Genomic DNA, 23,339 nt, shown 5'->3' on the forward strand with positions numbered 1-23,339 from the left:
GCCCAGTGGATTGTGATGTGTAAGAGTGAGGTACAGTCTGCAGCTTCACTGAGGCTGCCACTCAGCTACCTGTGCTGCACAATACTTTGCATCCCGCTTTGCTTCGATTAGATCTTTTCTGCTCCGTTTTTCCTTAACAGAGCTACTACTCCGTTCACTTTCCAGTAAAGGGATGGAATTTCCAATAAAAGAATGGAAAAATTAGCTGGAACAATTATTGGCAAGTCTACATGCAGCATATATTTCATTGTCTTGCATTGCACTTGCATTTAGTATGATGATAAAAAACTCAATAGTTAGATGACATTACTCTTCTTGTCACTAATGGCTGAAATAGCAAGAAACAAGTATGCATCTTATCTGGCTGCAAATGAAATGTTAAAAATCTGAAAATTCTGTTTATATTTTTCTAAGTGTTCATTTTCCCAGCCAAGCTATGGGTCTGAAAACTGACATGCACAGACTTAGTCATGTTTGAAATTGTACTTTTACTGTGGACTGGATCTTTCCTTTTTCATGTTGGTGGAGAGCCCATCCTGTATCTAAACCATTGCTGCCTGTGGAACAGTAAGACTTGGGGGAAGAGATGCTTTCAAACCAACCTCCATGTACCCATATGGTACAGAATGTACCCCAGAGGGAAGGGGAATTCCTGTCTGTCGGTGTGGAGGAGGAGATCCAATTCTGGACAGCTCATTAACCACTCCAGAACTTCCTCAGCCATTGCGCCTTGTAGGAACTGAAACATTTGCTTTGAGACATTTAGAATTTGACTCTTCCACTTTAATCAAGGTGCCTTGGATTTGGCATGTAATGTTGACAGATTTCATTAGCAGGGTTCAGATTATACGCATTGTCAAAGTTCCCTGTGTATTTAAGCCCATGTATGATTTTGATGCTGGGCCTGTACAGTCAGTCTCTTCTCATAAATACTTCTCGTTTCATGAGCAAAGGTTTGAGTGCAACTATATTAAAGTGTGGATGGGGAAAGCACTGTTAATGAAGGTGAATTATCTTTGGAGTCCTTCTTTCTACATTGCTGTGTGAAGTCTTTTCAAAAAATCGAATCCATTTACCTTGAAGAGCATTCAGTTGTTCTTGCTTTTCTTTGAAATACCAACCACTGAAAATTGTTTACTGTGCAAGATGTGGTTAAAGTATCTGGTGCAACTTAAGGGTGTTAGTTTTGCAAAGTACTGCACATAAGAGGAATTGTGCTGAAACCACATGCTGTTGTGTAGTTTCAGTCTTGACTTTCTCTGCCTAGTGTATAGATTTGGGAAAAACATACAACTCTTAAAGTAATGTATTCCTCAGGTTTACAGTTATTTAAGTTGCATGTGCTATATTCAGATTGGCAAGTAGAAGACAGAAGAGGCTGCCTTAATCCTCACGGAATCTCGTGTGAGACAGAAAACAGACGACCGAGGTCTCAGTTTACCTCACGGTGCCCAGGAGCATGCCCTCCTCCATTTGTGGCCAGCACATGTGCAGTGCCTGGGAGCGGTGTGGCAGAGGGCAGGGGAGGCCAGGGACACACCAGGGCCAGGGACACACCAGGGCCAGGGACACAGCAGGGCCAGGGACACACCGGGGAAAGGACACCGGGGCAGGGACACACCAGGGTCAGGGACACTGGGGTCAGGGATGCTGAGGCACAGACGCCGGGGTCAGGGATGCTGAGGCACAGACGCCAGGGTCAGGGATGCTGGGGCAGGGACGCCGGGGTCAGGGATGCTGAGGCACGGACACCAGGGTCAGGGATGCTGGGGCAGGGACGCTGGGGTCAGGGATGCTGAGGCACGGACACCAGGGTCAGGGATGCTGGGGCAGGGACGCCGGGGTCAGGGATGCTGGGGCAGGGACGCTGGGGTCAGGGATGCTGAGGCATGGATGCCGGGGTCAGAGATGCTGAGGGGTGGACACCAGGGTCAGGGATGCTGGGGCAGGGACGCTGGGGTCAGGGATGCTGAGGCACGGACACTGGGGTCAGGGATGCTGAGGCATGGATGCCAGGGTCAGGGATGCTGGGGCAGGGACGCCGGGGTCAGGGACGCCAGGCCGGTGAGCAGGACCTCAGGCAGCTGCTGGCTCAGGGGTGGCTCCCGTGCGCGGTGGCTGCCGGGGAGCAGAGGTGCCCGCTGGAGCCCAGGCCCACTGGGTGCTGGGTCTGCCGGGAGGGCAGATGTGACATGGCTGTCCCTTGGTCCTGACTTTGGGGCCCAGGGGGTGCAGCTGGGCGCTGTGGGGAGGAAGGCAGCGGGAGCAGGACAGGGCTGTGGCGCTCAGGGCTCTGCCGTGGGCCAACCTGCCTGGCAGTGCCGGCCGATGACAAGACAGTGTAAATCAGCAGGTGATTTCCAGGGACACTGCCTCTGGGAGTTGGACCATGGAGCTGAGAGGACCAAAATTATGATGTTAGTTGTCTGTAGTGGAGATGAGTCGGTGTTGGTGGTGATGCAGGTATGTTTAGTGGAAATGCATCTTACTCTAATCCTGTGGACTGATTCTTGCATATGGTGGCTAAAATGAGATGTATAAGCAACACGTGTAACACGTTCCTGGTGCGTATCCCGCTCTGCTACACTTCCAGAGGAAGCAGAAACTTCAAAACCTGTGGGCAAAAACTCCTCAGCTGCATCTTACCGTTTTCTTTCTTTTATGTGCTATGGTGTGTATTGCTCAAAAATGAAGGTTCCATCAGTTCTTTTAAGTTAATTGTTTACAGTTTCTTGCTCAGGGGCTATGGTTTTTTACTTTATTCTCTGGGACTCCGCATCTATCAATCAGGGCATGTGGTTTACTTATTTACTGATCAGGACATAAGATTTAAAATCTAACCCTATCTATAAATTGCAAAGCACCAACAATCATTTGGGTTCCAAGATACGTAGTTTAACACTTAAAGTTCAGGGTTTACAGCTTAATGCTAAATGATAAGGTCCAAATGCTTAGATAATAAATTGTAAGCCCTGAACCCTAAAGAGTCAGCTGTTTTGGGGGGTTCATATCTTGGCCCTGGTGCCAGCCAGCATTCTGCTCTGTGGTCTGATCTGAAGCAATGAGCAGGAGGTAATCAGACAAGTGTTTGAAGAAGCAGATCTGCTTACGCATGCCTGAACTGCAGGAGGGGTGACATGGCTACGCCAAAAATGCGGACAGGGCAGCCTCCTGAAAGGTTAACCTGCAGTGACTGGTGAGTCTGATTTCTTTCTTGCAGCAAACCCAAATGTTGTGGTAGTCTTCAAAATGGGGGTGGAGGCACAGATTCGTGTGTGTTTGTCCACTAAATTTGGTTTCTTGTGCTTTTGTGCAGGGGTTTTGGTTTTTGCATTCCTTTATGCTTTTACAGGGCGATGCCTTTTACTATGTGTGTCAGTAAGCAGCAAATCACAAATTACTGCCACAACGGATACCAAGGCAGTGGGGTGGTGCTGGAGAGTGCCTGCTGGCCGCGGACACTGCGGGCACATCGCAGTCGGCCGGACTCCACGAGGTTTCCTGCAGCGGTGCAAATTCTGTCTCCGTTCCTCTGCGCAGCTCCCCGTCCCTCCGTGCCTACCTCTCTGCGCATGCGCGGTGCTGCCGCCGCGCGCACGGGGCACGGCAGCTGGCGGCACGCATGCGCAGTGCCCGCGCCCCTGCTCCGCCCTGGGTTGATCCCGGTGTGCTGCCGCCCGCCTTCCCACACACGCGCGGCTCCGCGTCCCCCCGAGCGCTGCCGTGGAGCTCAATTCTCGGCTGTGCGGGGATGGTGTACGCATGTGCAGTACGGCCGCGGCACTCACCGGCCAGCCGCGGGGCCCGGCGCGGTGTCCCAGCCCGCCCCGTCACGCATGCGCGGTGCCGCCGGCTGAGCACCACCTCTGCTGCGGCTACCGCGTGCTCAGTGCTGCCCTCCCTCGGCCGCTGCCAGTAGCGCAGCGCCGCTGCCCTCGGCACAACTCGCTGCGGAAGCTCGCCATGCTCCGCAAGTGAGTGGCTGTGTTCGCCGCTCCTTCCTCCCGCTCAGCTCCGTAACAGACTGTCAGCTTCTCGGTGCTCCGCCCTGCGGCGGGACGGGCCGTCCCGGAGCGGCTCCGCGGTGCGACACGCGGTGCAGCAGCTCCCCCCACTCGCTGACACGCCGCTGCGCCGCGGCCCCAGTGCGCATGTGCGAGCCAGCGGCGGCGGCCGCGCTGCGGGTCTTTCGGTACCGGGAGCGGTTCGGCACCGTGCTGCCGGCGCTGCTCGCCGCCTCTGCCTGGTCTGCCCGTGCCTGCAGTGCTGGAGCTGCAGCCAGCGGGAGGGTGGGGTGCGGGCCTCGGGTTGGGGCTGCTCGGAGCGGAGTCCGGGGGCGGCGCTGGGGCCAGCGAAGCGAAACCCTCCCGTGGTGCAGCCCTGGGAACGCCCTGTGCCGGCAGAGCGCTGCAGGTCTCGGCCCCCATGTACGCAAGGCAGACCCTGCCGGGAGCGCAGGGGGTTTTCCCTTCGAGCCCGTTGCTGCCCCGCCGCAGCTGGTGCGTCCTCTGCCCCGGGGCCGGCTGGTCTGGCTGTGGCAGTCCTGCCCACCAGGTACGAACTGCCTTATCAAATTAGTAACCCGAGGACTGGGGGAAGTAGGAAGATAGGCTGGAGGAAGGGCAGCCCCAGACACACTGAGGCCTTCCAACCACTAGGCACAGAGCGAGGATGCCTGCCCGAGTAATGAAGGTTTCTGCTGAGCCTCCCTGAGCCCTGCTTGCTCCATGCAGCTGCCCCAAAGCCATGGGACTCCCCAGTCCTGAGTGTGCCAGTGAGTCACACATTGCTTTGCTGTTTACCCAGACACCCAGCAGCAGCCAGCCACCCATGAGAGCACGCAGAGACTGAGCACCCTGCTGGGACAGAGCTCCCACTGATGTGCAACCTGCCTGTGTGTGGTGTGGCAGCCTGGAGCTGCCATCATCCCTTGTACCCCATGGCAGTGCAGTAAACCGTTTTAGCATTGCTTCCGGTGCCCGGGCAGGGTTCCCTCGTGGTGCGGCTTGAATTGTACTTGTGACACTGGCATCAAACCCAGTTTCCTGGTGGATCTATCTATGCAAACCAATGTCCTCCCTTCATCAGCCTCTTTCTGCTCCTCCTCTGCCCGTGTGCAGCACAAACCTGGACCCGACTGCTTTGTGGCACGCTGCTCTGTCACTGGGAGTTTCTAGCGAGGTCTGTTTGAGTTGGGACACTTGTGTTGCCTCTCAAGCGGCGCGAGGGAAGCAAAACCCTGCTTCTCTCACTTCCTTGTTTAGAGTCTTTCCTGCTAGCTGAGTCTCTTCAGTGTTTGGAGTTTTTAAAGGCTGTGGGTTTTTAACCCCTTGCTGAATGCTGCTTTCTGAGCAGTCTGAAGATGGCCTAAAGGTGGGTGCTTTTGATGTCATGTGCCTGTGTTTTCTGTGAAAGAAGAGCTAGTGCTGTGCTAGGTGAAGCAGCACAGATTGCATGTGGAAGGTGGAGGGCTGGAGGGGACCGTCTGGATTCCCTGCTCCGGGGTGGATGAGAGGAGCAGTTCTGGTGACAGCTCACGGAACGTGTGGCACCGTTGGGCGCAGTGGTGGGTGGTCACTTTGTGGTCTGGAATCTTTGCTTCTCTTCTACTACTTGTAGTGAATGAGGGGGTGGCTAAGTCAGCAGGGACCACTCATTTCTCCTTTTTGACTTGTGTGCATTGTTATGCCAGGTGAGGCAGACACTTCCAGTGCTGCAGAGCCTGTGCCACAGTTGCCCTGAGGAGAGCCATGTGCCATGGGCTGGGGATAACTGCGTGCCCGAGCAGGCCTGAGCATCTCTGGGGACTGCTGTGGCATCCTGGTGATGAAGTAGAGCCTGAGAACATGGCGAAGCAGCACAGAGGGTCAATTGTATTTGTGGGAGCAATTCTAGGCCTTGACTTAGGATAGTTCTGGAAGGGCTGTGCAGTTGCTTGGCCTCTTGGTAACAACTGTTCTGTTTTTTGCAGGTACTGAAGCAGAGTCTGGCTGTTGAAGGAGCACCACAGATTGGAGCTCTGCAGGGTGCGTGGCCGGGCACTATGGACAAGCTCTGACTCGCAGTGTGGACGCAGTGAAGTGCTGGGGCTGCATGGCAGGTGGGGCAGGCTGGGGGTGGCAGGGAGTGGTGCCCTGGCTGGGGATGAGATTGTGTGGCAATCTGGGTACTGCTGGGTGGAGGGAGCGGGAAGTTGTGTCGGGGAGGCTGAAGTTCGGGCGTTTAGTGACTGATGTACAAGCCTGGCAACGGGAATTTGCTTGATGTGCCAAGTGGTTAGGTACCTTGGACTACAAATGTTCGTCATGTGAGTAATAGGCAAAAAAACCAGTCTGTTTTCCATAATAAAAAGTATCTTCCCAGCTGCAATGTTTTACCATTCTTCTGGCAACTCTGTGAGGCATTTTCTGGTTAGTCTTTAGAGTGGGATTTACTGGTCAGAGGCTTTTGGGATGGTGTTGGTGACTGCAGGAATGGTGTTGCCTTTTGTTACAAACACTTCTCTCTCTCAGCAGGGACCCCTTCCCTTAAGGAGAGGCTGGTTGGTGATTACAGGTGTTGCTGCCTCTGGAGTTTTGCCTGCAGAGCTGAGGGGGCCACAGACATTAAATTAATTGTCTGTAATGGACATTTAGCGCTCATTGCGTTGTGGGTAGGTTTAGTGGAAGTGCAGCTTAGTAGAGTGGATCGATGATTCTTACATACGACCCCTTACGAAGGGTGGCTGAAACCAAACAGCAATTGTGAAGTGCTTGTGGTGTGTGTGCATTCCCATTCTGCTGCCCTTCCGAATGAGGGTGAAACTTGGGAAGTTCCAGGCAAAAGTTCCCACCTTCTTTTTATTTTTCTCTTTACCGTTTTCCTACTCACATATTGTTTGGCATTTCTTGCTTAAAACTGAGTGCTCAGAGTTTTTCATTTATGGTTTGTGGTTTAGAGTGTGTGGTTTTCAGTGGTTTCTCACTCAGTAGTGACAGTTTGTTGCTTTTTTTTGTGCAGCTCTGTATTTATCAGGGTTTACTGTTTACTCATTTAGTGATCAGAGTGCCAGATGTAAAAATCCAATCTCGTCCATAAACTTTAAATCCCCAATGACTGCTTGGGTTCCGAGAATTGTAGTTTATCACTTTAGGGCTTACTGTGTTAAATGGGGAAGTCTAAGGCCCTAAATAATAAAATACAAGCTCCAAACCCTACATGGTACACTGTGAACCCTTCCCTGGCATTAGTAACCGTAACGCACCAGGCCTAATATTCATTGTGAATCCACTAAGAAAGGCATTCAGACTCTGTAAATTATTGATAAAAATTCCATTTATTGAAGCTAACACTAGAAGGAAAAAGAGCATAGTATAATCTTACATTCCTTCAGATGCTGGGAACATCACATGGTGCAGAATCAGAGACCTGCAGAGGAGGCACAGCCCGCAGTGCAGCTCTTGTCTATGAGGAGGTTCTGCTGACATCTTCAGAGCTCTTACAGGATTTTCTTGCAATCAAATGATTCTATTTGTCCTCTTACTGTCAAACAAGAGAACGTTCACTTGAGAACATGCTGCTTCAATGTAAGATAAAAACAAATACACGTCATCACCAGTGCCAAGTAGGAATTGCCTACAGGCTCCTTTGTCACAGGAAGTCAGCTACGTTTGTGCTGTGACCAAGCTGTATGCACAGCACAACGCACACCTGAAGGCCAAGCTGTACATGCAGCACAGCACAGCAGAGGCCTGTGCCTTCTCAGGTTAACTGTTCTATCGATCACTGGCTCCTCAACTGTTCACTAGTCTTCTGGTTGGGTTCACTACAGCGACCGTCCCCATGGTCCCCAGCGTTCCCCTCTGCGCACTCAGGCCCGAGGTCTGGGTTTGGTGCCTGACACGCTGCCACTGCTGCGGGACAAGGTGAGAGCTGCCCGAGTTTCCCGCAGGGCTCCAGTCTGGGTGTGGGGCAGAAGCACAGACAGGTGAGATCAGAGTTGTTCTTTGATCAACCGAACTGACTCCTGTCCTTGAAGGAAAAAGCAGGCTGACGGTTACACCTCTTGTCAAACCTCATGAGGTTCGTGTCAGCGAATGACTGTGGTTGGTTCTTTCCTTTTTAATGTCACTCTCCGGAGCTGCACGCTTTCAGCTTTACTGACCGACGCAGACGCGCAGCCGCAGCAGCAGCAGCGTTGCGAGGGCAGGAGCTGTGGTGGCGGATCTGTGAGCGCGGACCCTGCTGGTGGCACGAGCCCGTCCTGCAGCCTCGCTGGGGCTGTCTCCTGCGGTGGTGCCGGAGGGAAGGGGCGAGACGCTCTCTAGCATCAGCGGGAGCGTTTCCTTGTCCGCCGACAGCGTCCAAAGTGGCGTCAGTTTGTCCTAATGCCGTCTGGCATTGCTCCAGTCTCTCTGGTTTTTCAAGGATGCCTCGTGTTCCGAGGCGGCCCATTTCCCTGGAATCCTCCATTAGCTCAGCTGCTCTCCCGTCCCTTCTTCTGACTAATTCCTCTGCTTTCTTCTGCGCTGTTTTTTTGGGACGCTGAACTCTAACGTGGAATTCCTGTGTTTCGGAGGGGGAGCTGTGAACGCCCAATGCTCAGCAGACCCCCCAGCCCGGGTGGGGGGAGCAGCGCCGGAACGGGAGACGTGGCACAGTCCTCCATCCCCAGCGTGCGGGGGGCGGCTGCCGGCCAGTGGGCCGGGGGCTGCAGCTGTTTGGGGCGCTGTCCTCGCTTTGTTTTCCTAGGGGAGCCCCTCCACTTTTTGGGGGTTGTGGTACGTGCACGTGTAAATGACACAATGAGAGTAAATGACACAATGAGCTGCCTGTTGGGGCCGTTTCCCTTGTGTTGTGTGATGGTGTCACTTGCGGCGCCCCAGCGTGAGCAGGGGCCGGCGATGCGGGTGGGGGAGCAGGTGAGTGGGGGATGTGATGTGAGGGTCCCCCTGAAAAAAGCGGATGTCAATGTGGGGACCCTGATTTTTCCCACCATGATTTGGGGCCAATTCGCCCAAACAGGGTCTTTCCCCTGGGGGGGCTGGGCACACAGAGCGGCAGACACCACGGTGGCATAAGAATACCCTGAACACCCTGAATTTGGGTCTGCAATGGGGGGGAAAAATAAAAAGAACAATCTGGGTCTACTGGGAAAGCAACATCCTCCTGGATGTGTGCAGCTGGGTTGCGGGTTGTCCCGGGTGAGTCGTCTGGTCTGGATGGACCCCCCCGCTGCAGGTCACCCCCGCACACGTCCCTTCCACCCCCACCCACCCCGTGCACCTTTCTACTTGCACAGTCTTCCCCGTGTCTCTGCCCCTCCCCAAATGGTTGCTCTCCAAACGTGCCCCACGCGTGTTCTTTCCCGGTGAGAGCCCCCACCCCCCCAGCCTATGCCGTCCACTCTCGTGTCCCCACTCCCTCCTCTCTTCCCTCCAGCCCCTGCGTTCCGCACTGCGCCCCCCCATAGCCCCTCTGCCTGCGGACCCTGGGGCACCTGCACCCCCCCCAAAGCACCCCTTGTTTCCCCCCCCACTCTGTCCTCCCCACCCCCTCGCTTGTCTGCAGCCCAGCCCCACGGCAGTTGTTTTCCCTGGGAATTCGTACTTCGCAATTGTTCCCATTTCTGTCCCTCCTCGGGGGTTTGTGCTTCTGCCATTTCGTTTTCTGGTGCTGCCCCCTGGTGGCTGATTCCGATACTGCAGTCGCGGCTTCGCACATGCGCAGTGGCGCTCCTAGAAACGCGCGCTGTGCTGCCGCTTGGTGGCAGAAATACCGTTCTGCAGCGCAGAAACTGCGCATGCGCAATGATACTCCGCGACCAGGGTCGCTTCTGCCCCCCCCAAGGGCGGGGACATGCAAATGAGAAGAGCAGCGGCCGCCCGGGCTGCCGGGAAAAAGAAACAGAGAAGAAAAGAAATAGAAATGGGAATAGAACATAAATAGAAAGAAATGGGGCCGAATAGAAAGAGAATAGAACAAAAAGCCGCATCGAATATGCAAATCGCCCCGGGGCGATTTATATGCAAACATATGCATTTAAATATATGTTTATAATTTTATACATGTATTTACGTGTATCTTTATATTCATAAGTATTTAGTATTGACATATTTATATAAATACATTTATATATATTTCTGTATAGTTTCCATATATATTATATATATTTATATATGTATTTATATATGCAAATAGAGCACCCGAGGGCTCCCAAGGGGCTGCCGGGAAAAAGAAATAGACGCAGAAATAGAGAAAGAACTAGAACCGGGAACAGAAATTAAACAGAAGCAAAAGCCGCACGGAATCTGCAAATCGCCTCGGGGCTCCAGGAGCGGGGAGTGGGCGGAGAGAACGCGAATGGAGATGCAGAGCGGGCCAATCAGATCGCGCGAGAAAACTTGAGGGGCGGAGCGGAGCGCAGCGCGGGCAAACACAGAGGGATGGTGATAGGCGGGAGAAGGGAAATTGAGGTGCGTAGCCGCCCAATCAGATTGCGGAGAGGGAGGAGAAGGGGCGGTCCGCAGGTGCTCGAGGGATGTAAAGTGCATGCGCCCAAGGAACGCACGAAGGCTTACGCACCGTTTGTTTCTCAGTGGGCATGTGCCTTTTACATAGTTGCGCATGCGCGCTTGCGGGTAATGCCCCTGTGGGGCGTGGCTATGCAGATAGGACGTCCGTTCTCTCGGTCAGGCCGGTCGGGGTTCCGCCGCCGGGGTCTGTGGGGAGTTGTGCTTGTCGGTGGCTACGGAGCCCGGCGGGACGGTGAGAGAGAGCGAGGTCAACAGAGCGGCGAAAAGAGAAGGCAGGTCGGTGCGGGAAGGGTGAACGTGACGCCGGAGTGCATGGGACAAGATGGACTGATGCGGTATGGTGGTGTTTGCGTTTGTTTTACACTTTGGGTGAGCATGGGAAATTCGTCGGAGGCGCGTGCTTCTGCGGGCAGGTGGGTGTAAGCAGTCTGGCCCGGAGCCGTGTCTCCGGTGCAGCGCCGGCCCATGTGGAGCCGTTGCACCCACGCGCTCAGCTGCCCCTTTCTTGACAACGTGGCACAAAAGAAAGAAAAAGAAAACACACAAAGACAGGACAGGAACTCGCACCCAAGAGCCAAGTCGCCTCGGGTTCGGCAGCGGTTACCATGGGTGCAGAGAATGCTAATTGAGATGCAGAGCAGGTTGATGAGATGCTTGGATGTTGCCTGGCTGTCTATGCATCTTTTGGGGTCTTTTGCCTTGTCCCCCACACCCTCCTACTCACGATAGTGCAGCGATCCCAGTGCCTATGTAATGGCTGAGCCTGAACTTATTAAACCATGTGGAGATCAAAACCCCACCCTGCGTTTGACTTTGTAGCTGCTGAAGAGTGGTGAGCTGGGCTTTGGTTTTACAGAAGTTCAGGGAGGTCGGTGGTTTCTAGCCCTCTTCTGGATGACCGTCCTGTCCGAGCAGCCCTCGTTGAATGCAGCTGGCCGGGTTCACGCTCTGTAAGTGCACGGCGAGGGCTGCGGCCTTTGCGGTGCTGCCGTCCTGTGGCGAAACCCGGGTACTGCAGCGCACCACTGGGCGATGGCGCAGGCGCGCGTCCCGGGGAGCGATTACCCTGCTGATAGAGCAAGCCCAGGCAGGATCTCTCAACAAAGCATATTTTATTAGCGATTTTGCCAGACCGGGTGTTGTACCTAAACTTAGGCACACAGAATATGGCAAAAAGCTCCCGCTTACATCTCCCTCTCCTCTTCCGCAATCCCAGCTGCAAATTCCCGTCTATGTTCCCCACTGGTTGGGTACTGCAGGGTTTACAGGCTGCCCGGCACCTGCCTCGGTTTACCAGGGTGGAAGAGTTTCTACTGACATACACCAAATATGGTGGCAAACACAAATTTTGCACGAAGTTAACCTAGATGACACCACCTGGGGTTTTGAAAAAAATTTGGAAGACAACTTCATGGCTACCGAACTTAAATGTGCTATAAAGTCTATTTGCAATCGCGATACACATTATTGTAGCTTACATTCTAGCCTGCCTTACAATTCCCAGTTTTAGGTGGTACAGTGATATCTGTTTCGAACTCCAATACAGAAATTATAGAAACTAATAATTATAAGACATGTTCTATAAGAACAAGTCTCAAAAAAAGAGTGGATTTGATAAGAAGAAGAAAAATCTTTTAGAAACCCCTAGGCCAAATGTAGCAAGACTAGGCCTGACATAACAGAAGCCTGACAGAGAAACAATAGCTCTGTAGAGACTGGACATGAGACAAAGCGGGATGTCCTTGGCTTGCAAGCTGAGAAAGTGAAATGTTCCACTAAATGGAGAAAGAGCTACTTGGCTTTTGCTGAGTAGCGGTGCAAAATGACAATATGCATGCTCAAGAAATTAGGTCAAGCAACTGACACTGGGCGGGGAGGGGGGCACCAAGTTGCAAAGACCCTGGGGATTACGAGAGACCTCTGATGAAGACTCCGGAATACGAAAGATGGACTCCCAGCAAAGGGTGGAGTTGCAAAAATAATTTATGTTTAATGCATTAACTCAGCAGTAGAAACAAGAATACCAAGAAGTGCGAATCACGCGTACACTCAATTAGAGGAGTGATCCTCTGAGCGTAAGTGCTGCTTGCTAGCACTTTCAAAACTGTGTTGAAGAGTCTTTTTGCTGAGTTTTTGGTATCAATTGGGATCTTTTGGTATCTAAACTCTTGAGCGGGGGGGGGAAACATCGGTGTAGTTTCTGCTAAAAGTCTTGGAGTGTTGAAGACTGAATGTGGAACAAGTCACATTCAGATGCTTTATTCCTGTTTCAGAGAGCACAACAGGACGTGTCTCTGCATTTCACCGTCTGCAATGGCGTGTTTGTGCAGAACTCGTCGCTGCCCACCCCCGTTCCGCTGTTCGGTCACGGCCGCTCCCGCACCCCCGGCCGGCTTTTCTCTTCGAACCCTCACGGGGGGCGGGGCCTCGGCCGCGCGCGGAGCAGCCGCCGTTCCCGCGCTGAGGTGATGCGGCGGCCGTCGCGCGGGCCTGGGCCGGCGCGGTGCGGCTGTGACGCTGCGCGTGCGCGAGGCCGCCGTGTCGCGAGGGCTTTGCCGCGCGCCATGCCCGCGCTGGGCGAGGCGGCCATGGCTGAGGGAGGAGGCGCGGCCGCCTTGGCGTCCAGCGCGGGCCGGGGCTGCTCCTCGTCGGGGCTGAGCGGGCGAGCGGAGCGGACGCCCCGCTACACCCTGGGGCTGCTGCAGACGCCGCGCAGCACGGGGGGCAGCACCGGCGGCTCCTCCAGTGGCGGGGCCGGGCCGAGCAGCTCCAGCGGGGGAGGCCTCGCTGCCGGGGCGAGGCCGCCGGTTCCCGGCAGAGGAGGTGGGGCGACGCCGCTACCATCTGCCTGCGGGGCTTTACCCCTTTGTTACCCACTTGCCCTCTCTGCTGGTCGCTTCCAAGCGCCGGCACAGGCGGTGCCGTAGCGGGAGGGGCAGCAGCGGCTCTGCGGTCAGAGGCGCTTTCTCTTCAGCTGTGTAACAATGGGAGTCGTTGCTCGCACTTCGTTTCCTCAACCTTTAGTATTTTCCCTACTAAGATTTTAGATCGCAGTATCCGAGTTCCCTGCTGGGGTCAAGAAACTGGTTTCAGTTGCAGCACGGTATTTGCTTTACTAGAGACGTGAACCACGTTCAGCTGGTTATGGATTTTGGTTTTGTGATTGTTTTCTTGGGTGGTTGGTTCTGGAGGTGTTCGGTTTTCTTGGCTCGCCCTTTACAGTGGCTTTAAGGGCCGTTCCCGGGACGTGTTGAGATGTTGTGACCCCGCAGGTGCAGGTGCTCCCCGAGTTTGAAGTTCGAGACCCCTCAGCGGCTCCTGTGCCCCGAGCCAGGGCGTCAGCCCGCTCAGCAAACCTGGGCCTGCTCGCGAAGCCTGGCTTGTCAGGCAGGAAAAAAGAGTTCAAATTATAGCTTTTTCAGTGGAGCAACTATAAAAATAATTAGAAATTCTTCTAACACTTGTTGAAAGGCATTCTGAGGTACCTACCAGTAGGCATAAGTTGAGAACAGATAACGTGCTCTCGGGTAATGTCCGTGATCAGTCATGAATCCTACAAAAAACCCAAACAAAACAAGGCAAAAAAGCCCCTTAGATTGCTAATTTGAGTAGAGTGTAATTTACGTGTTAAATGCTGATTTTAAAAAATACCTGCAGATGGTTTGGTTCATCTGGTCTTCAGATTACATTTTTCACCATGTTACGCCAGATTCAGTACGTTATAAAGTAACGGCAAAGTCTCTTTGGCCAAACTTTGAATTAACTTATTCCAAAATCTACATGAATGCTATTTGGGTTTGTATGTGTCTCAATACCTTGAATTTTTAAAGTTTTAATCTGAAATCCTCTGTTTATTTTTCCTTTTTAAAAAGTACATATTAAAAAGCAATTATCCAACCTAGATTAAGCATGTGATATTGTTTTTAGTCAAGAGAACTGAAAATCAGTAAAATGCTATCAAATGATTTATTGAAACTAGAGAATGATCTGAGAAAAAGAGATTTTGCAGGACTTAATGTGGATAAGTCTTAAGACACATATAGAAAAGAAACTGCAGGTGACAAACATGTCGCAGATCGTTGTATGAGTTCCGAGAGTTGAACCCCATCAATTCAAAGGGAGATCTTTCTGCAGCTTGGGTGTTTTTGGACATGATTCTTTTCTTTCTTTTATTGTCCTTTTTCTAAAAAGAATGGTCAACCTAAAAAAAGAAAAAAATAATGAACACGTGTATAGTTTCAGATACGGGTTTTAAAACTGGTGGGTCAATGTGAGATAGAACTGACTTACAGCATTCTTTCATTAATCTAGAATTCATTAGAATACAAAATTATGTGTTGTACTTCAGGCCAGCAATTTAAACAAACATTTATATTGGTGCTGCAAGTGATTGCAGCATTGTGGAAAATAACCACTTGGATACAGACTTGTTTTCAAATCAGTCTGATTTTTATTTCATTTTATACTTTGGAGAGCTTTTATGGAATGACATTACAGTTTATTGCTTGGATATATCTATTTATAGTAAGAAAGATAAAGTTTTCTAAGCTGTTTATTTATATATTGCTTTCTGCATTAAAAATGATTAAAATATTTTTTCAGTGGAGCGATACACAATTTAATGTGTCCATTTACAAAAGTTATTTTTTCCTCCCCTCCTCAGAATCATATTTTGGGGACAAAAGTTCTTGTGTAGAAAATACCAGCACACTGAACCTCACGAGTTCTTCTTCTGTGCGAGGCCTGAACAGCGCGTGTGTCAGAAAAACCCCCCTCTCTTCCAGCAAGTCTGTGTGCAGGAGTCGCACCCCACTCACGGGATACTCAGGTGAGGTTAGAGCTCTTAAAGGAAATAGTCCTACTTGTGTTTGTAACATCATTTTATTAAATATACTTTATTTTTAACAGGGTACAGTAAGATACTAAAATGTATGCAAAACATGATGTGTTTTGCACTACAGAGTGTGCCTGCCAATGAGAGGTGCACTCGTAAGGCAGAACAGTGCTTTAAACACTGAGTAGATATTTTGGTATTGCAACCTCTTGTCACTTACTTTGCATTCATGTCTCAATTAGCAGTACAATTAGAATTCAGACTTCTTTCAAATTATGCAAAACTGGATTATTTTCTGGACATGTTGATTTGTGTGGTGACTGAAGAACCCAAATTTATGCACATTTCTAATCAGGGTTTCTTTGGGCTTGTGGTGCATTGTACGTCACATATCATGACATTATTCTCAAGTTTCCTGATGCAAGTTTTACGCCTTTTATGTTGGCATCTCCAAAGCTGTAGAACACTAGCTCTCCAGAGGAACACTGGCGCAGTAGCTTGTTTGGTTTACATTTGCAGTGCTTCTTATGAACAAAGCTGTGTTTGTGTGTGTCTGTGTATTTGTTTGTGCTTGCTGTATTGTATGTGCCATTCCTTCATTAGTCTTTCATGGATCCGTATTGAAGGCAGCGCATCCAGAGTATCATATTCTGAAGAATGTTGTTTGGTCGCTGTATTATTATTTTTTTTTTTTAGTGTGACAAAATGAAGAACTAACCATCTTCCAAACAAAATATGTGTAATTGCCATATGTAATCTAAAATACCCATTATTTTTACCCTTTAGTTGCATTTAAAAGAAAAGTTAATATTGTGGTCAGCTGCTGCTGATGGGCTGTGGATTATTCTGAGTAGAAGATTCAGAATAACAATTACGTTATCAGCAGACCTCAGATGAAACTTTATGTGAATGCTGTTGTTGACATCTTATGTCTGACAGAATATGGGTAGAATAAATAAAGGTTCAGACTTGGTTCTATGCAGCATCAAAGAGTTTGCTCAGGTGGTAGCCAGTTGCAATTCAACCAGCCTTTTAATCTTAAATTCTTAGATAAACTCTGATTCTGATCTTGCTCTTCCAGATTCCTGGTAGGATTAGTTTTGATTCTTGGAGTACAAATGGAGTTTACTCAGAAGAAAATGTCAGGTTTGGTGTATTCTGCATTCTCATAAGGAATGTTCTGTTATTTCTTTGCTCTTATTTCATTGCTTTTCAAGAGCAAATTCTTTGAAGAACAAGGTAAGGTAGATGTGGAAAAGAATGTAAATAATCACTACGAAGCAAGTGGAATTAATTAGTGTTCAGACGTCTGTGCTATCAAAATCCAGTACTGTTTAGATGTTTTTGGATGTTTAAATGGGGCATTCCTTATCTATGCAAGTGTTTTTCATACTTTGAGTACTTTAGTCTTAATGGTTCAGCTGAAAGTTAAAATTTACATGATGAGGGCTGTTTCCAGTTTGAGAAGTTACACCAAAATGTATGCAGCTGTTTTTCATAGTGTGTTAATATGTCAGTATTGCTCAGAAAATTACATGTTTGCTGATTTGAATAGCACAGTCTCACAATCTTTGGTTGCAGATTTCCAAACAAAACGTCATTAGTAGCTTCTCCAATAGAATTTCGAGGAATGTCACACCATTTTGCAAACATGAAACAAAAATTAGCTGAGATACTAAAAGAAGCACTGTCTACATATTTTTGGTCTTCCATAGATGAAAAGAAGTTTGGTACACTGAATTAAAATACATCACCCCATGAGTTAAGTGTCACACTTGTTTCCCCTGAGTTGGCAAGATCTAAGCCACCTCAATCAGAGTTCTACTTTTAGTGTAATATTGACTTGCAGTATCTCTCTGCAATTGATACACCTGATTTTGATTAGCGGTAATAGCTATGCATTGTTTTGATTTTAAAATGGAAAATGTTTAATAACATCATGCCTTTTGGCACGTACTAGACATCTTTTTGTTCAGTGCAGCCGTGGTGGCTCAGAAATTGTATTTTATCTTGCTGCAGAAATGTTATTAGTTCTGACACGTAGGAGTATGATGTTCATACTTTGGGAAGTGTGCCTTGTCTGTATGGTGTGAGCAGTGAGGAGTTCGACAGCCAGGATTTAAGATTTTTAACAAAGTTTGGTGAATTGAAGGGGCTTTCCACGGATGTCAGACTGTAAACACATATTTCCCTTGGAATGTCGAAGTATGATTCTGTGAGTGTAAAGTGGCTGGTAACTGAGTTCTCACCTGTTTCACAGTGACGTCCTCGTCAGCAACCTCTGCTCACGCTGCCGCGTCGGTGATCACAGCGGTGGTGGAAGGAAGAGGCCTTGCCAGAGGTGAAGTGGGAATGGCCAGTATTGACCTAAAAAATCCTGAGATGTTATTATCACAATTTGCAGATAATACAACTTACGCCAAGGTATTGTTGCATGCTTACTTGCTGTATCCCTTACAGGCTAGTTATTGTGACTTTCTTTCTTACAATGATTATGACTAATTTTTAGTTTGTAGAAGAGTTTTCTCAAAGTTGAAGTAACGAGTTCTAGAAAATGTGCAATGTTGGAAGGACTGCTATTTTCTTTACTGTGCCTCAGGTAAAGAGGAAAGAATGTTTTGCCACAGAAAAATAGCCTTTCTGCACAGTGCCCGTGTTTTGCTAGTGAGTGATATCAAGATTATTGCATGTTCTTGCGCACCCTTTTATTTTTGAATATTCTGTAAATTAATTCAGTGAAGTTCTCTTGTATTCTCTAAGTTCCTCAAGGTCTGCTTTAACTCTGATGCCTCTGAAGAAAACTTCCTGGTGATTATCAAATATGTCAGGCAGCAACAGGTCTACCTCTCACACCCCCGGTACTCTTAGATGATGTATTTTGTGTATTTTTTATACTTGTCCACCTTTACATTGTTATCTGTCCCTGCTTTCACATCTTAATTTCTAAGCACTTAAAATATAGGCTATTTTGTCGTGTTTCTCCCTTGAAAATTTGCGCATGATGATATAGAAGAATGTAAATGCATAACGATGTTTGCCCTTTCTTATACAGTAGACAAATAGAAAACTATATAGTGCACTTTAAATCCCTACAGCAGGTGTATCTAACATAATCAAAGCAAAGCTGGCTTAAATATGCACATTTTGAGCCATATTGAGAAAGGTGAGCTGAGATAAATGTTATCAGAGGAGGTTAGAACAAAGTCTAAAAGAAGTCTCAGTTGAAAGGTTATTAATACTCAGATCTGGTGCATTTCTTCATCTCCCAGAGCACCATTAACTTCTCAGCTGCAGGCTCAGAAAGCTGCAGTCTCTTCAAAAGTCCTTCTCCCATCATAGCCATGAAATATAGTTTTGGACATTTATCTCTTGCTTCAATGGCAAGCATGTTTGTGTTTAAATCTGAATCTATGTGTATCTGTAGATTCTCTAATTCTTTATTGCTGATTCATTATAATGTAAAAATATTTTAGTCTATGTATGGATTTTTATTGAATTATTTTGTTCAGGTTATTACTAAACTCAAGATATTAACACCATTAGAAATAATAATGTCAAACACTGCTTGTGATATAGGAAACACAACAAAGTTGTTCAGTCTGATAACAGAACATTTCAAGGTAAGCTCTTAAATTTCATTCCATAATTTGGAGTTCTTATTGATCACTTTTATATGATTGTTGACTTGGGAATTTACTCAACTTCTAAAACCTTAAGTGCAGTCATTTTTTGTGTTTTCTATTATATTCAGTCCTAATTTTACCATGGTAAAGAATAATTTAAATGCAGCTCCAACACCGCTAGTTGTAATTCTGATAAATGTATGACAAAATAGGAAAAGAACGCTGTCAGGGTAAAAGAGGGTGAGATGAACTAGTATATGTAATTTATGAGTATTAAAGCCTCAGAACTTGTAAAAGACTGTATTAATTACTACTCGAATTGCTTCCACTTTTACACTGCTGGTGGCTTCTTCATGAGTCCTCTTCTACTTCCTGACCTCTCCTTTTATTTCCGTGAATCACTCGTGCATCACACACAATCAATGACATTGACTTATTGTCTTTATGCCTTATTTATCATTGAAGGTTTGATAACAATCCCTGGGCTTAAACCTTGCCAAGGGAAAACTACAGTTTGAATGTGGGCATTGCTGCTAGCATGAAAATAACTTATTTCCAAAGAGTCATTTATTTTAACGAAATCCAGGTTAAATTCAAAATGTGGAGTAGCTAGTACTTGAGAGGAGAAGCAATATCCAAGAAAAAGTCTATGTACAATCTCAAAGTGGTAGTATGAGCCTTTTTTTATGTACTTGCTACCGGAGAGCAGGAAAGATGAGTGGACAACAGTGCTAATCAGCTGGAATGAATGCTCCCGCAGAGTACTCAGTCACACATATCGTTAGAAACATAGAGAAGTCTTTCTGAAATATTCTCTGTGACTTTTTAAACCATTTGCTTTCCCCCTCCATCTTCACAGAATGTGACTTTTACAACTGTCCAAAGAAAATACTTCAATGAAACAAAAGGTTTGGAATACATAGAACAATTGTGTGCGTCTGAATTCAGCACCATTTTCATGGAGGTTCAGTCAAAGTATGTTTAAACAAGGCAAAAGCGTACTGTGTCCAGATAAGTTTTTAACAGCTTTTTACATGCGTACACAAGTCTGTGGCTTCTTGCAAAGGTTAGAAAGTCATAAAAGAGGTGTTCTTTCATTTTGCCATCTAGTGTTTCTGATATAGCTAGGAACTTAAACAAAAAGCCCATTACAAATCAATGTTTTAAATGTGTGTGTGTGTTTTTTGTTTGTTTTCACAGCTTTCCACTTTCTCCTTTTCATTCTTTCTTCAAACAGCTGTGATTGCCTTTCTTTCTGGCCTCAGGAAATGTTTTCCTTGTACCAGAAGTTTCAAGTGTCACATGTAACTACTGAAATCTGTATGTTCACAATACCAGCTGCGTAGTGTGAAGTGCACAGACTCATTAATGAATATGCAATTTACATGCATCCATGTGTACTATACGTGGGGCAGAGCACACCTGAAGCACGCTGCTTTTTCAGTGCCGTCAGTCCCAGTAGTTGTCAAGCAGAAGTGTGAATGTGGTTTCTGTAGTTCACCACTTGGCTTTGAAGTATTTAAATAGCACCCTCCAACATTCATTAAAGATTGTTTCTTTTCAAGGTACTACTGTCTTGCAGCTGCTGCAGCTTTGCTAAAATATGTTGAATTTATTCAAAATTCAGTTTATGCTCCCAAATCACTCAAGGTGCGTTTTCAGGGGAGTGAGAAAACAGCTATGATAGATTCGGCATCAGCGCAAAATCTTGAACTAGTAATTAACAACAGAGATTCTCGGTAAGAGTATTGAAGTTTACAAATCACACTGTTATAAAGTTGTATTTTGCCAAGTTTCCTCGATGTTTCCGTCGAAGAGCTGACCATTATATTTAATTCTGTAGCACGGAACTTAAATACCATTCAGAGCAGTTAAAAAAAAATTTGGACAGAGAAATGCATTACGTTTCAGCACAAAATTTCTAGCATAGGAAATCCCAGAAGTGAATTGAGGGAAGAGATGATACATAGTCATCTTTACATTGATGTCTATATTTTATTCTAACTTATAAATGATATTGATGCAAAATTTCACAGATTGTGAAATGCAAGAGGCAACCTTTCCACAAGAACTTGCTTATGTTGAATTAAAATGCCTAGGTTTTATCGATTTTACACAACATAAATACTCCAGACTTGAAAGGTTGTTTCATTTTAATTTAACTCTACACAACAGTGGCAAACAAAGTAATTTCCATAGTGATGGTCCGATGCGATGCGATACTAGGTGGCACGAGAACAATGCTTGGCGCCTGCTGCACTGGGGGTGGTACTTGGATCCCATTTCTCCCTATACAAGTTCTGTTTCAATCAATGTATTTTTATGGCACCAGTGTTTTCAGTTACCCTCTTTCAACTCAGTAACTCTGAAGGTTTCAAGTTTCTGAAACTGTTCAGGTATGTTCTAAATGTAAAGATTACAAGCTGTTTATTTTAAACAGATAAAATCAACCCTTGCATGTGAGAGCCTGGGATGTGTAACATGCAAAAGCCACAAACATTAAAGTAATATTTATAAATCATAAGCATGTTATTTGGTTCCTGTATTGACTCAAAGTCTGTTCTTAGCAAAAAAAAAAAAAAAAAAAAAACAACTTATTTATGTCTTGGACTTGGAAATATTTTAAATCATTTTCAGAATTGTATTTTAATAAAAATGTTCTGATTAGTATTTGATCTCAGATGATAATTTGTCTCCTTTTGTAGGGTTAGTTGGTTTGTTTTTAATGAGTTCAATTGAGACAAAAAATGTGAACTGCACCGCGTCAGTAGGAATGGAATACTACTACAAAACCCGAGGAAAATACTGAGTGTAGTTGTATTTTTGTATTTTGGAAAATTATATAATGAGGGCTAATATTATATTGAATTACGTCAAACTACCTGACTTTTTCAACGACTGTAGTTCATATACATAGTAAACAGGAAGGTGCAAAGCATCGCTAAAGCACGCCTCAAGTGTGTAGGATACTCTTACCTGAAAACATAATTTGACATTTACCATCTTTGGTTTTCTGAGCGTATTCTTCACAACTATTTTTTTTTTCCCAAAGGAATAGCCACACGCTTTTCGGTGTCCTGAATTACACTAAAACTCCAGGTGGAAGTCGAAGGCTTAGATCCAATATCCTGGAGCCACCAGTTGATGCCGAAACAATTAACATGAGGCTGGACTGTGTTCAGGAATTACTCCAGGATGAGGAGCTCTTTTTTGGTCTTCAAGCAGGTAGTGGTTTATTTTTAATACATCATATTATATTTATCTTTAAACATTTTTTCTAATATGTGAAAGTATGCAATGTGACTCAATATGTTTGATTTTTTTTTTTTGAATGATTTGTCAGGTGACACATAATGGAAGTAATCTTTATTATAATAGTGGTGTTTTTCTCAAGTAGGTTGCTAAGAAAAGTGAATTTCGCAGATAAAATGGGTAGAAATCAGCCAATACCTTTTTCGAAGAACTTGAGTTTGTCTCTACCTCTGTGACTAGATATGCGCTATGTTGGAAGCATATGAGTATACATAATGTATACTCTAAAAACAAATGCATCGCTGATGTTGTACTTGTTGTGTATGGATATTTTTTCCTGTTGCTTCATAAAACATAGCGGTCGAAACAAACAAACAAAACCAACAGCAAACCAAAACCAATAGCAGAGTATGAGTCCACCTGAAGCTGGATCATGTAATCTTAATCTTTATCACAAGAGATGTATGATTCAATCAAGCTAAAAGAATATTGCTGAATTCATATGTGTCCACCTGTAAAATAATCACTACATGCTTCGGTATAGTCTGTATAGTTACGACAACATAATTTAGATAGCAGCAATTTTTAACCTTTTTTTCCCCCGGTAAATAATTTGTGAAGATAGAATGAAAGAAGAAGATTAGCCTAAGTTTCACTAAGTAATTGTATGCATTTAAAAAAGTAGATTTTATTACAATATCCATTCAATTTCTGATATGGGTACTTTTGTTTTACAGTTATCTCGAAATTCCTGGATACAGAACAGCTACTTTCCGTTTTGGTACAAATTCCAAAGCAGGATACGGTATGTTTTGAAATACACCTTAGATGAGCAGTTACCTGGCTATATGTAAATGTGGTACCTATGCGTGATATGGTAGGAAAAAGACTGTGCCTTACAAAGACACGGACTAATGTTGTCATAGTCTGAGAGTGTATCTTATTGTACAGCAGCAGGAGACTCTATAGGAGAACGTTAAAAAATTGGGGTTTGTTTCAATATCACATTTATCTTAATTTATACAAACTGACTTTAAAAAATGTTTACTTTTTCATCACTCCCCACCTTTATTTTTTGTAAGTGTACATCCTATTTGACAGTACTAGGATGAGAGA

General features: G+C 46.6%; 1 protein-coding gene and 1 long non-coding RNA gene across 13 annotated transcripts in view; one reads left to right on the forward strand and one right to left on the reverse strand.

Moving 5' to 3' along the window:
• Positions 1-7,296: 7,296 nt before the first annotated feature.
• LOC139828662 (uncharacterized) lies at positions 7,297-9,651 on the reverse strand. The gene is made up of 2 exons (XR_011740583.1): positions 9,589-9,651; positions 7,297-8,930 (listed from the first exon to the last, which is right to left on the reverse strand). It is a non-coding gene; the product is annotated as an uncharacterized lncRNA (long non-coding RNA).
• Positions 9,652-10,654: 1,003 nt separating this feature from the next.
• Positions 10,655-23,339, forward strand: part of MSH4 (mutS homolog 4) — a 33,649-nt gene continuing 20,964 nt past the window's right edge. For 9 of the 12 annotated variants that reach the window (XR_011740579.1, XR_011740577.1, XR_011740578.1 and 6 more), the window contains exons 1-8: positions 13,070-13,337; positions 15,178-15,342; positions 17,609-17,772; positions 18,858-18,968; positions 19,831-19,946; positions 20,537-20,710; positions 22,024-22,196; positions 22,961-23,028. Coding sequence is in view for 8 of the 12 variants with exons in the window: in XM_071812799.1 (XP_071668900.1) it covers positions 13,079-13,337; positions 15,178-15,342; positions 17,609-17,772; positions 18,858-18,968; positions 19,831-19,946; positions 20,537-20,710; positions 22,024-22,196; positions 22,961-23,028 (1,230 nt within the window). In the remaining 4 variants the exon portion in view is untranslated. Of the gene's footprint in view, positions 10,850-13,069; positions 13,338-15,177; positions 15,343-17,608; positions 17,773-18,857; positions 18,969-19,830; positions 19,947-20,536; positions 20,711-22,023; positions 22,197-22,960; positions 23,029-23,339 lie in introns of those variants that run through there. The other 3 variants (XM_071812803.1, XM_071812801.1, XM_071812802.1) reach the window with 3 other exon arrangements.

Source organism: Patagioenas fasciata, chromosome 9 (genome assembly GCF_037038585.1).
Source record: "Patagioenas fasciata isolate bPatFas1 chromosome 9, bPatFas1.hap1, whole genome shotgun sequence".
NCBI lineage: Eukaryota > Metazoa > Chordata > Aves > Columbiformes > Columbidae > Patagioenas > Patagioenas fasciata.